The sequence below is a fragment of the Leuresthes tenuis genome, unplaced genomic scaffold (genome assembly GCF_036924035.1).
Source record: "Leuresthes tenuis unplaced genomic scaffold, fLeuTen1.0.hap1 SCAF_9, whole genome shotgun sequence".
NCBI lineage: Eukaryota > Metazoa > Chordata > Actinopteri > Atheriniformes > Atherinopsidae > Leuresthes > Leuresthes tenuis.
In genome coordinates, this window is record NW_027325363.1 from 1,009,522 (window position 1) to 1,021,372 (window position 11,851).

The 11,851-nt window shown below is 45.2% G+C and overlaps 1 protein-coding gene across 2 annotated transcripts; it reads right to left on the reverse strand.

The window, feature by feature from the left end:
- Positions 1 to 236: 236 nt before the first annotated feature.
- On the reverse strand, positions 237 to 10,594 carry parlb (presenilin associated, rhomboid-like b). Of its 2 annotated transcripts, none has more exons than XM_072391850.1 (10): positions 10,424 to 10,594; positions 7,249 to 7,462; positions 7,044 to 7,184; positions 6,901 to 6,949; positions 4,781 to 4,876; positions 4,556 to 4,705; positions 4,408 to 4,478; positions 1,201 to 1,302; positions 1,033 to 1,130; positions 237 to 678 (listed from the first exon to the last, which is right to left on the reverse strand). In XM_072391850.1, exons 1-10 carry the CDS (start codon positions 10,498 to 10,500, stop codon positions 561 to 563), a joined length of 1,116 nt encoding a protein of 371 aa, XP_072247951.1. In that variant the 5' UTR covers positions 10,501 to 10,594; the 3' UTR covers positions 237 to 560. The 2 variants fall into 2 exon arrangements, with proteins under 2 accessions (XP_072247951.1, XP_072247952.1); XM_072391851.1 differs by having other exon boundaries at positions 7,249 to 7,459; positions 10,424 to 10,593.
- Between the last annotated feature and the right edge of the window lie 1,257 nt (positions 10,595 to 11,851).

Consider the following 11,851-nt stretch of genomic DNA (forward strand, 5'->3'; position numbering starts at 1 on the left):
AAACATGTCGTAGAAGAACGAGCGACCAGCAGGCGAAAAATGGACTCTTTCCTCTTCTTTTCGTTGGGTTTTTCACTTTAAACCACAAAGAGCAGCCGTGGCTAAAAGCTGCTTCTCCTCCATGATGGAAAAATCTAGCATTTAACATCTTTAATTTAAAATCTAACATCTTTTATCGACTTTAACAAACAGAACAGAACAAAGCAGCGTCTCAGTCCACAGGAAAAAGTCTCATTTACACTCTTTTAGGTTTTTATTTGGAAGAAAACCAACAAACATGATAAAAATACTTTTTTCCTTCTAACATCTTAGAAGGAAGAAACCTGAAAAGTTTTCTGTGGGCTGGGGTCAAACCTCTCTGTGTTTCTAACTAATCGGCTGCTTGATCATTCGTGGTTAACACAAAGCAGGTGAACCAGAATCACTCGTTCCAACATAAATAAAGACACGAGTCGTTACTTCAGCTCCTTCCTGTTTCCAGGAGTTAGACTGTTGCAGGGATCCTGCTGCTCCGTCTGTACATTTTATACAACTTTACATGTTTCTTTCAGTTCTGAGTCCTACATCGAGCCGCCGCCGCCGCCGCCGCCGCCGCCTCCGGTTCTCAGGTCGTGCCAAAGCTTGACGAAAGGCTCCCGGTTCTTCCAGATCAACTCGTGGCCGAACAGGATGTACCAGCTGAGGAGAAGGGAGGAAAACCTGCTGAAACGCTTCATTCAAACACTGCGAGTCATGTGATCGAGTTGTTCTGAGGATGGAAAGATGAACTGGTTCTGATTCTGGACTAAAGACTGTTTTCCAGGATCTTCACAGAACTACAGAAGCTGAAGGAACCGCAGATTTAACTCGTTTAAAGTCTGATGATCAGAGTGAAAGAGCCTAAAGATCCAGTTTAAAACGGCTTCTTTGCTAAGTTGTCTGTTCTGTGTCGACACAACACTGGTTCATCCCTTGAGTTAGGAGCCTTTTTTCTGCCTGAATGGGTCAAAGGTCAGAGTTCAGTGGCTGAACAGAGAAAGAAGCTGAACTCACATCCCAAACAGGGCTCCTCCTAAATGAGCGGCGTGGTCAAAAAACCTCCATCCCAACAGCAGACCTGCAGCATCCATGGCAACGATGGCCTTCAGAGCCTGTGGAGAGAGGCTGAGATGGTGAGGAGGAAGGGAGCAGGAAGGGAGAGGAAGGGGGGGGGGGTCTTACGTTGGAAGCAGTGAAGGTGAACATCGGGAGGAAGATGATGGCCAGTTTGGCTTCAGGCATCTTGGTGCAAACAGCAGCCAGGACGGTCATGATGGCTCCAGACTGGAAACACAAAGCAGTTCAGATGGATAAAAGATCAGAGGAGCTTCCTGAGAGTGAGACACAAATGTGTGGAGCTGAGACCTTTTCCTGAGAGTGAGACAGAAATGTGTGCAGCTGAGACCTTTTCCTGAGAGTGAGACACAAATGTGTGCAGCTGAAACCTTTTCCTGAGAGTGAGACACAAATGTGCGCAGCTGAGACCTGAAACCTTTTCCTGAGAGTGAGACAGAAATGTGTGCAGCTGAAACCTGAAACCTTTTCCTGAGAGTGAGACACAAATGTGTGCAGCTGAGACCTTTTCCTGAGAGTGAGACAGAAATGTGTGCAGCTGAAACCTTTTCCTGAGAGTGAGACAGAAATGTGTGCAGCTGAAACCTTTTCCTGAGAGTGAGACAGAAATGTGTGCAGCTGAGACCTTTTCCTGAGAGTGAGACAGAAATGTGTGCAGCTGAGACCTTTTCCTGAGAGTGAGACACAAATGTGTGCAGCTGAGACCTGAAACCTTTTCCTGAGAGTGAGACACAAATGTGTGCAGCTGAAACCTTTTCCTGAGAGTGAGACAGAAATGTGTGCAGCTGAGACCTTTTCCTGAGAGTGAGACACAAATGTGTGCAGCTGAGACCTGAAACCTTTTCCTGAGAGTGAGACACAAATGTGTGCAGCTGAAACCTTTTCCTGAGAGTGAGACAGAAATGTGTGGAGCTGAGACATTTTCCTGAGAGTGAGACACAAATGTGTGCAGCTGAAACCTGAAACCTTTTCCTGAGAGTGAGACACAAATGTGTGCAGCTGAGACCTTTTCCTGAGAGTGAGACACAAATGTGTGCAGCTGAGACCTGAAACCTTTTCCTGAGAGTGAGACACAAATGTGTGCAGCTGAAACCTTTTCCTGAGAGTGAGACACAAATGTGTGCAGCTGAGACCTTTTCCTGAGAGTGAGACAAATGTGTGCAGCTGAAACCTTTTCCTGAGAGTGAGACACAAATGTGTGCAGCTGAAACCTTTTCCTGAGAGTGAGACACAAGTGTGTGCAGCTGAGACCTTTTCCTGAGAGTGAGACACAAATGTGCGCAGCTGAGACCTGAAACCTTTTCCTGAGAGTGAGACACAAATGTGTGCAGCTGAGACCTTTTCCTGAGAGTGAGACACAAATGTGTGCAGCTGAAACCTTTTCCTGAGAGTGAGACAGAAATGTGTGCAGCTGAGACCTTTTCCTGAGAGTGAGACACAAATGTGTGCAGCTGAGACCTGAAACCTTTTCCTGAGAGTGAGACAGAAATGTGTGCAGCTGAGACCTGAAACCTTTTCCTGAGAGTGAGACAGAAATGTGTGCAACTGAAACCTTTTCTTGAGAGTGAGACAGAAATGTGTGCAACTGAAACCTTTTCTTGAGAGTGAGACAGAAATGTGTGCAACTGAAACCTTTTCTTGAGAGTGAGACAGAAATGTGTGCAACTGAAACCTTTTCCTGAGAGTGAGACACAAATGTGAGCAGCTGTGACCTTTTCCTGAGAGTGAGACACAAATGTGTGCAGCTGAGACATTTTCCTGAGAGTGAGACACAAATATGTGCAGCTGAAACCTTTTCCTGAGAGTGAGACAGAAATGTGTGCAGCTGAGACCTTTTCCTGAGAGTGAGACACAAATGTGTGCAGCTGAGACCTTTTCCTGAGAGTGAGACAGAAATGTGTGCAGCTGAGACCTTTTCCTGAGAGTGAGACAGAAATGTGTGCAGCTGAGACCTTTTCCTGAGAGTGAGACAGAAATGTGTGCAGCTGAGACCTTTTCCTGAGAGTGAGACACAAATGTGTGCAGCTGAGAAAGAAACCTTTTCCTGAGAGTGAGACAGCAATGTGTGCAGCTGAGACCTTTTCCTGAGAGTGAGACACAAATGTGTGCAGCTGAGACCTTTTCCTGAGAGTGAGAAAAATGTGTGCAGCTGAGACCTTTTCCTGAGAGTGAGACACAAATGTGTGCAGCTGAAACCTTTTCCTGAGAGTGAGACACAAGTGTGTGCAGCTGAGACCTTTTCCTGAGAGTGAGACACAAATGTGTGCAGCTGAGACCTGAAACCTTTTCCTGAGAGTGAGACAGAAATGTGTGCAGCTGAGACCTGAAACCTTTTCCTGAGAGTGAGACAGAAATGTGTGCAACTGAAACCTTTTCTTGAGAGTGAGACAGAAATGTGTGCAACTGAAACCTTTTCTTGAGAGTGAGACAGAAATGTGTGCAACTGAAACCTTTTCCTGAGAGTGAGACACAAATGTGTGCAGCTGTGACCTTTTCCTGAGAGTGAGACACAAATGTGTGCAACTGAAACCTTTTCTTGAGAGTGAGACAGAAATGTGTGCAACTGAAACCTTTTCTTGAGAGTGAGACAGAAATGTGTGCAACTGAAACCTTTTCCTGAGAGTGAGACACAAATGTGTGCAGCTGTGACCTTTTCCTGAGAGTGAGACACAAATGTGTGCAGCTGAGACATTTTCCTGAGAGTGAGACACAAATATGTGCAGCTGAGACCTGAAACCTTTTCCTGAGAGTGAGACAGAAATGTGTGCAGCTGAAACCTTTTCCTGAGAGTGAGACAGAAATGTGTGCAGCAGAGACCTTTTCCTGAGAGTGAGACACAAATATGTGCAGCTGAAACCTGAAACCTTTCCCTGAGAGTGAGACACAAATGTGTGCAGCTGAGACCTTTTCCTGAGAGTGAGACACAAATATGTGCAGCTGAGACCTGAAACCTTTTCCTGAGAGTGAGACAGAAATGTGTGCAGCTGAAACCTTTTCCTGAGAGTGAGACAGAAATGTGTGGAGCTGAAACCTTTTCCTGAGAGTGAGACACAAATGTGTGCAGCTGAAACCTGAGAGTGAGACACAAATGTGTGCAGCTGAGACCTGAAACCTTTTCCTGAGAGTGAGACAGAAATGTGTGCAGCTGAAACCTTTTCCTGAGAGTGATACAGAAATGTGTGCAGCTGAGACCTTTTCCTGAGAGTGAGACAGAAATGTGTGCAGCTGAGACCTTTTCCTGAGAGTGAGACAGAAATGTGTGCAGCTGAAACCTTTTCCTGAGGTGAGTTTTGTGTAAAACAAACGCCATCTTACCGCTCCGAGAGACGGGCCGAACCTCCCCGAGGCCAGCTTCCACGCATAGCTGGAGAAGGTGGAGATAACACCTGCACACAGAGAAGATTCCTTCAGACACACACTCTGAGCTCAGAACCGTGCCTTTAAGCGCTTTGCGGCGCCGCACCTGCAGACAGGTAGACCGCCATGAACTGCTCGCGGCCCAACATGGACACGGCGCTGCTGGAGAAGCTCCACAGGACGTACATGTTGGCCGCCAAGTGGAAGAAGGAGAAGTGGCTGAAGGTGGAGAGAAGCATCGGCGAGCAGAGGGTCCCTGCAGGGTGACAGCAGAGTCAGTTAGAAAGGCTCCCACGCTCAGCCGGGCACCTGAACGCACCGCAGGACTCACTGGAGGCGGGGTCAGCGGTGAAGTATCTGATCATGACGCGCTGCAGGGACGGGATTCTCCAGCAGCAGAACACGATGGCGTTGGCAGCGATGATTCCTGGGAAAAAAGGCAAGTTTTACCAACTGCAGCTCAGATTTCTGGATGAGAAACAGAAGAAATTAAATTAAATTAAATTAAACTCTGAGGTTCAGAACCGTTTCTGTTCTGAGTTTTAGCTGAAGCTGTTCTCTTTGGACCTGAGCACTTCAGGGAGAAACTGTTATAAAGTTACTCTGGATGGTATTTCCTTGGCTTGGAGTTATTTCTGTCCTCTGACTCACATATAAAACAGGTTTCTGCCTTCTTTCTGTCCTTTAACTCTCATATAAAACAGGTTTCTGCCTTCTTTCTGTCCTCTGACTCACATATAAAACAGGTTTCTGCCTTCTTTCTGTCCTTTAACTCTCATATAAAACAGGTTTCTGCCTTCTTTCTGTCCTTTAACTCTCATATAAAACAGGTTTCTGCCTTCTTTCTGTCCTTTAACTCTCATATAAAACAGGTTTCTGCCTTCTTTCTGTCCTTTAACTCTCATATAAAACAGGTTTCTGCCTTCTTTCTGTCCTTTAACTCTCATATAAAACAGATTTCTGCCTTCTTTCTGTCCTTTAACTCTCATATAAAACAGGTTTCTGCCTTCTTTCTGTCCTTTAACTCTCATATAAAACAGGTTTCTGCCTTCTTTCTGTCCTTTAACTCTCATATAAAACAGGTTTCTGCCTTCTTTCTGTCCTTTAACTCTCATATAAAACAGGTTTCTGCCTTCTTTCTGTCCTTTAACTCTCATATAAAACAGGTTTCTGCCTTCTTTCTGTCCTTTAACTCTCATATAAAACAGGTTTCTGCCTTCTTTCTGTCCTTTAACTCTCATATAAAACAGGTTTCTGCCTTCTTTCTGTCCTTTAACTCTCATATAAAACAGGTTTCTGCCTCCTTTCTGTCCTTTAACTCTCATATAAAACAGGTTTCTGCCTTCTTTCTGTCCTTTAACTCTCATATAAAACAGGTTTCTGCCTTCTTTCTGTCCTTTAACTCTCATATAAAACAGGTTTCTGCCTTCTTTCACCTTCGTAATATCATTAAAATCAGGACCATCCTGTCTCAGGGTGATGCAGAGAAACTGCTTCATGCATCTGTTCCTTCAGGACTGAACTACTGTAATTCCTTATTATTGTTCTGTCCCACAGATTCTCTGAAAAGCCTCCAGCTGATCCAAAACCCTGCAGCCAGAGTTCTGCTGAGATCTAACAGCAGAGATCATGTTTCTCCAGTTTTAGCTCGGATCAGACAGAAGCCGGGCTGCTTTTTTAAAGTGATTCTGTATGAACTGGACTCAATTTTAATTGGCTGGAGTCTGAGATGACATTTGCTGTTATTTGTGTTTCTAAATAAAATTGAACTGAATTAAACTCAACTGAGAGTTTCTGACTAATTAAAGAGAACATTAACAGTTATGATTAATATTCAGATCATCTAAAATACTTCATCCGTTCAGACTGAGTTTGAGTCCTCAGATCCCTTCCTGCTCATTTCAACATGGAGTCATTCGGGAGTTCCAGGTACCAGAAACCAGGAACCAGGACCAGGAACCAGAGACCAGGACCAGGAACCAGGAACCAGGAACCAGGACCCAGGAACCAGAGACCAGGAACTAGGAACTAGGAACCAGAACCAGGAACCAGAACCAGGAACCAGGACCAGGAACCAGGAACTAGGAACCAGGAACCAGGAACCAGGAACCAGGAACCAGGAACCAGGAACTAGGAACCAGGAACCAGAACCAGAACCAGGAACCAGGAACCAGGACCCAGGTACCAGGAACCAAGAACCAGGAACAGGACCAGGTTCCAGGACCAGAACCAGAACCAGAACCAGGACCCAGAACCAGGACCCAGAACCAGGTTCCAGGTTCCAGGACCAGGTTCCAGGTTCCAGGTTCCGGTTCCAGGTTCCAGGTTCCAGTTCCAGGTTCCAGGTTCCAGTTCCAGGTTCCGGTTCCAGGACCAGGACCAGGACAGAACACAGGTGAGGGAAAGCCAGAGCTGGACCACAGCGTTCATGCTTCAGGGTTCTGGACTCACCTGAGACAGTCTTCTGGCCTTCACTCAGGCTGTTCCACCATTGGTTGATCTGAGACACAAACAGCCAATCAGGACTTTATTTTTTTAAATCATCATCTTTCACTTGTTTTTAATCAGTCTTTTCTGGATTTCCTTTCTCTCACCTCTTTGCGGACGTCCCCTCGTTTCTGAGGCCGTACTTTCTCCAGCCAGTCGGCTCGGATCTCGTCGAAGTAGCTCTGGACTCGAGACTTGAGAGACTCGTACTGCCAGATGGCCGCTGAGCCGAAGGAGCAGCCTGTAAACTGACATGAAGTTAGCACGTGCCCGTGACATCACCGATGAGGTCATCAGGTGAAGGCCACCTACCCCCACGGTGAAGAGGAGCGGCCTGACGAGCCGGCCCATGGCCCGCGGCGAGCTGGGGGCAGCCTGGTGGTTCGGCTGGGGGGTGCGGCGCTGGACCGCGGCCTCAGAGGACTCTGAGTGGGCGGGGCCGAGCTCCTCCTCCACCTTCTTGCTCTCTGTTTTTTTGGCGGCTTTCTTGAAGCCGCATCTCTGCTGGAAGCTGTGAGGCCACCTGCTGGAGGAAAAGGCGCGTCAGCTCAGCTCCTGAAAACTGGAGCTGGCATAAAAACTGGAGCTGGAGCTAGCATAAAAACTGGAGCAGGAGCTAGCATAAAAACTGGAGCTAGCATAAAAACTGGAGCTAGCATAAACACTGGAGCTGGAGCTAGCATAAAAACTGGAGCTAGCATAAAAACTGGAGCTGGAGCTAGCATAAAAACTGGAGCTGGATCTAGCATAAAAACTGGAGCTAGCATAAACACTGGAGCTAGCATAAACACTGGAGCTAGCATGAAAACTGGAGCTAGCATTAAAAACTGGAGCTGGAGCTAGCATAAAAACTGGAGCTGGAGCTAGCATAAAAACTGGAGCTAGCATAAACACTGGAGCTAGCATGAAAACTGGAGCTAGCATTAAAAACTGGAGCTGGAGCTAGCATAAAAACTGGAGCTGGAGCTAGCATAAACACTGGAGCTAGCATAAACAATGGAGCTAGCATAAACACTGGAGCTAGCATAAACACTGGAGCTAGCATGAAAACTGGAGCTAGCATTAAAAACTGGAGCTGGAGCTAGCATAAAAACTGGAGCTAGCATAAAAACTGAAGCTAGCATAAACACTGGAGCTAGCATAAACACTGGAGCTAGCATAAACACTGGAGCTAGCATGAAAACCGGAGCCAGCATAAGCACGATGGGCGCTGGCGTCCTCAGCGGCGACGCCAGCGCCACAGACGCTAGGGGTCTAACGGCCCAGCAGCACCGGGCAAATTACGGCCCGCGGGCCACATCCGGCCCGCCTGCCAACCATAAATCACAACATAAATTAAACAAATATCTATGCTGTGCGTGCAATACAACTGTGCTGCTTTTATTTTGAAAGCGCTACGTTTGTGTTACTTCCATGTGGACGTATGTGAGCGAAGGTGAACAGCCAAGTGATGCTAGCCAGATTAGCCCAAGATGTCAGCTCACGCTAAGAAAAGAAAAGTTGATAACGAATGGCGTGTTTTCAACAAGACATGGACTGCCAAGTATTTCTTTACAGAAAATAAAGGTAACGCTGTGTGCTTAATTTGTGGAACACAGGTCGCTGTGTTTAAAGATTAGAATCTCCACCACCAAGCATGAGGATAAATACAGAAATCTGACTGACAAAGAGCGCGAAAGGGAGTCCGATGCGTTGCTAGCAAAACTGCAAACGCAGCAAGGGCTTTTTACCAAACTTCACACCCCCAGAGATGCAGCCGTCAGGACAAGCTGTGTAATTTCTCACAAAATCGGCAGAAAAAGTTCATTAAGGAGTGTTTATTGGACTCTGTTGCACTGATATGCCGGAGAAAAAGGCTGCGTTTGAGAACGTGTCACTGTCCCGACGCACGGTAACGAGGCGGGCTGAGGACATCGCTGGGAACTTGGAGCTTCAGATGAAGAACAGAGCGGCCGACTTTGACCATTTTTCTCTGGCTTTGGATGAGAGCTGCGATGTACGCGAGCGACACCGCCCTGGCAGCTGGCTCAGGTCTCAGCTGGCAGCCATGCAGTCAATGAAAGGGACAACCACTGGTAATGACTTATTCACAGAGGCAAATGCATGTTTGGACATGTTAGGACTGAAATGGGACAAGCTGGCAAGTGTGACAACAGACGGTGTCCAAATGGGATGGGACTGGATAGTAGTGGTATGATTGCCACCTTCCGTGTGGGAGACCTGGGTTCAAACCTCCTGCATGAAAGGTATTACCTCCAGTAGGGGTCCTTAGGCAAGACCCCCTACCCTACCTGCCTACCTGTAAGTCGCTTTGGATAAAAGCTTCTGCTAAATGCATAAACATAAACACATAAACAAATCTGACAGGGAAAAATTTTGGACTTTTAAAGAGAATACAGGATAAAGGGACAGAAATTAACCCTGTGCAGAAATTGACATTTTTGCATTGTATTATACATCAGGAAGTGTTGTGCAAGACAGTTAAAAATGAAACATGTTGCCGACGCACAGCGGCCCAGAAACTAACTGGATCCCTCAATATAACCAGGAGCATTCGTGCTGGGAACTTCCTGGTCAGAGGATTATCAGGAGGCTTTGATTGGATCAATCAAACCATAAGAAACCGGCTTTAAGCTGATTCATTTCTGCACAGACAGCAGCTGAGGATCTCATCTCTGCTTTAAATCATTCTGACAGACAAAGCAGTGATAAAAACTGTTTTTTTCTATAATCCAAGAAGTGTAACGTCATTGGATTAAATGTCATCATGTCAAAAAGCCTTCAGCAGAACAGAGGATGCACAGGACAGAGGGTGTGCCGTGAACATCCTGGTACCAGATACTACTGGCTCTGAGGATGGCTTTGGTTGGTCATAATGTTATGGCTGACTGGTGCAGAACACTTTTTAGTTAAACGCCCTTAAACTGGTCAAATTTGGACTGGACTATCTACAAAATAATCAGTTTCTTATTTATGAAACCATGTCCTGGTTTAACTTGGTCCCTAAAGATGCCAAATAAATAGTGAAATGTCCCTTTTCCCCGTTTTTTAATTTTCCAATCACAAAAAAAGATGTCACAATTTACCAAACCTGTTTAAGAATATATAACATCCGTGAGATTTATAGTTAATTAGGTCTAAGTAACGCGGTTTTCCATCTTCCTGGTCCAAAATGCCCCATAACAGCTGAATCTGAGGCTATCTTCACGGGAAAATGTCAACATAAAATAACTATAAAAACCTGCTGTTTGGGACAGAAGAAACAACACGGAGACCGTGGACTTTCCCACAGTTTCTGCGGCTGTTGTGAGGGTTTCTGCGGCTGCTACCTGAGCTGAACGCATAAATAACGACCTGAATGAGCCAGCTAGCTAACATTCTGCTGGATCTGACCGCCCTTGGTGCTAACAGAGCTAACTCCAAGCAGCGGAGGTTTCCCTGCGCGCCAGCCGGAGCAGGCACCTTCTCTCCGGCTGCAGCCACTGACCTGCCACCCCTCACGGAGCTCCGTAAAATGTCTTCTCCGGTCAGTCTGAACAGGACAGAGCAGCTCCTCCACGCCATGTTGGAGCCCGGTGAGAGCGACCAGATCACCCCGGATAGTCGTCCATTACCGGGTCAAAACGAAGGGCGCACTCCCGCGGAAGGTCACAGCGACGCCTGCAGGAGAGAAGCTGTCACAGCACAGCTGGAACAACATCTGCTTCACTCACCCGAGGCTTTGAATCAAAACACACGAAAAGTCAAGGACAAACGGAGCTTTTGAGGAGGAGAAAAACTTTACATAGTTTTAACTGTATAGTAAAATTAAATTGAACTAAAATTCAACAATCATATGTTGCTAATTCATTCAAACATTATTAGTCATGTTTGTTTTCCACCTTTATGTCTGTGGGGCACAATTACAGATAAGTTTATACAACACCGGGATATCCTCATAAACTGGAGTTTAGGATCCTGTCTTCTGTCATCCAGTGGTTTGGCTCCTCAGTTTGGGAATATCCTGAGGTCCAGTCACCCGTGGAGTACCTCAGGGATCTATTTTTAGACCCATTTTATAGGCAAGATTTATGCTTCCTTCAGGCTCCACATGTAATTTCATTGTTATGCCAAAGATGCATGAATCTATATGCCTTTGAATCCAGAGGATCTGCTGTCCTAATACCTCCAGAAGGTGAAATGCTGACGGGAAAGTAGCTTTTCTCAATTAAAACATTTGCCAGTTTGAAGCATAAACAGCATTATTCACTTTATTTTAGCTTCCCTTAAAGTACAAAGCTCTACAGTTATTTTTAAGCTTTATAAATTGAGCTTCTGAGTTAATTTCTGAACTGTTTCCTCTGAGTTTTTAATTTCTTCCAACAACTTGTTTTGTAACTCTACTCAATTTAGTCAGATTTTTACTTTAAACGCTGATTTGTGTCCTTTTATTTGCCCTGTTTCTGTGTTTCTCTGCTCTGCTTGTTGGCTTTAATCTTCGCTCAGCTGTCGTTTTAAACTTTCTTTATTCATTCATTTTACTCTTTACCTTTAATGACTTAATTTCATTGTGTGAGATCTGTTTTAACTCAACGTATTTGTTTGACTGAGGTTTATTTTGTTGGTTTGTATTTTCACTCCTAACTTTGTCTAATTGCACCAAAGTATATTTAAACATTTCTTTAAAGTGAGTTGTAACTCGGGAGTTATTCATAATTCTTATCATCTCATTTTATCTCAGTTAGATCACTCTTTCATAATACTGGATCAAGTTTATTTATTTATTCTTTTTAATATTTTATGCTTTAAAAAAAGTAAAATTACACCTTAAACAAACTCATTTTTACTTTTCAAGCTCTGGTCAGTTTGATAGAGTTTATCCTACATTTGTTTAAATCTTAAATTAAAGCCACGGCTGCTTTAATTTTCTCAGTAA

Bases quoted from the DNA above. Each gene is read 5' to 3' on its own strand.
- parlb (XM_072391850.1), bottom strand. From the start codon at position 10,500: ATGGCGTGGAGGAGCTGCTCTGTCCTGTTCAGACTGACCGGAGAAGAC. The intron at 4,877-6,900 runs GTGAGTCCAGAA...CTTTTTTCCCAG, and splicing joins AGGCCAGAAGACTGTCTCAG to GAATCATCGCTGCCAACGCC. The intron at 1,131-1,200 runs GTAAGACCCCCC...CTCTCTCCACAG, and splicing joins TCACCTTCACTGCTTCCAAC to GCTCTGAAGGCCATCGTTGC.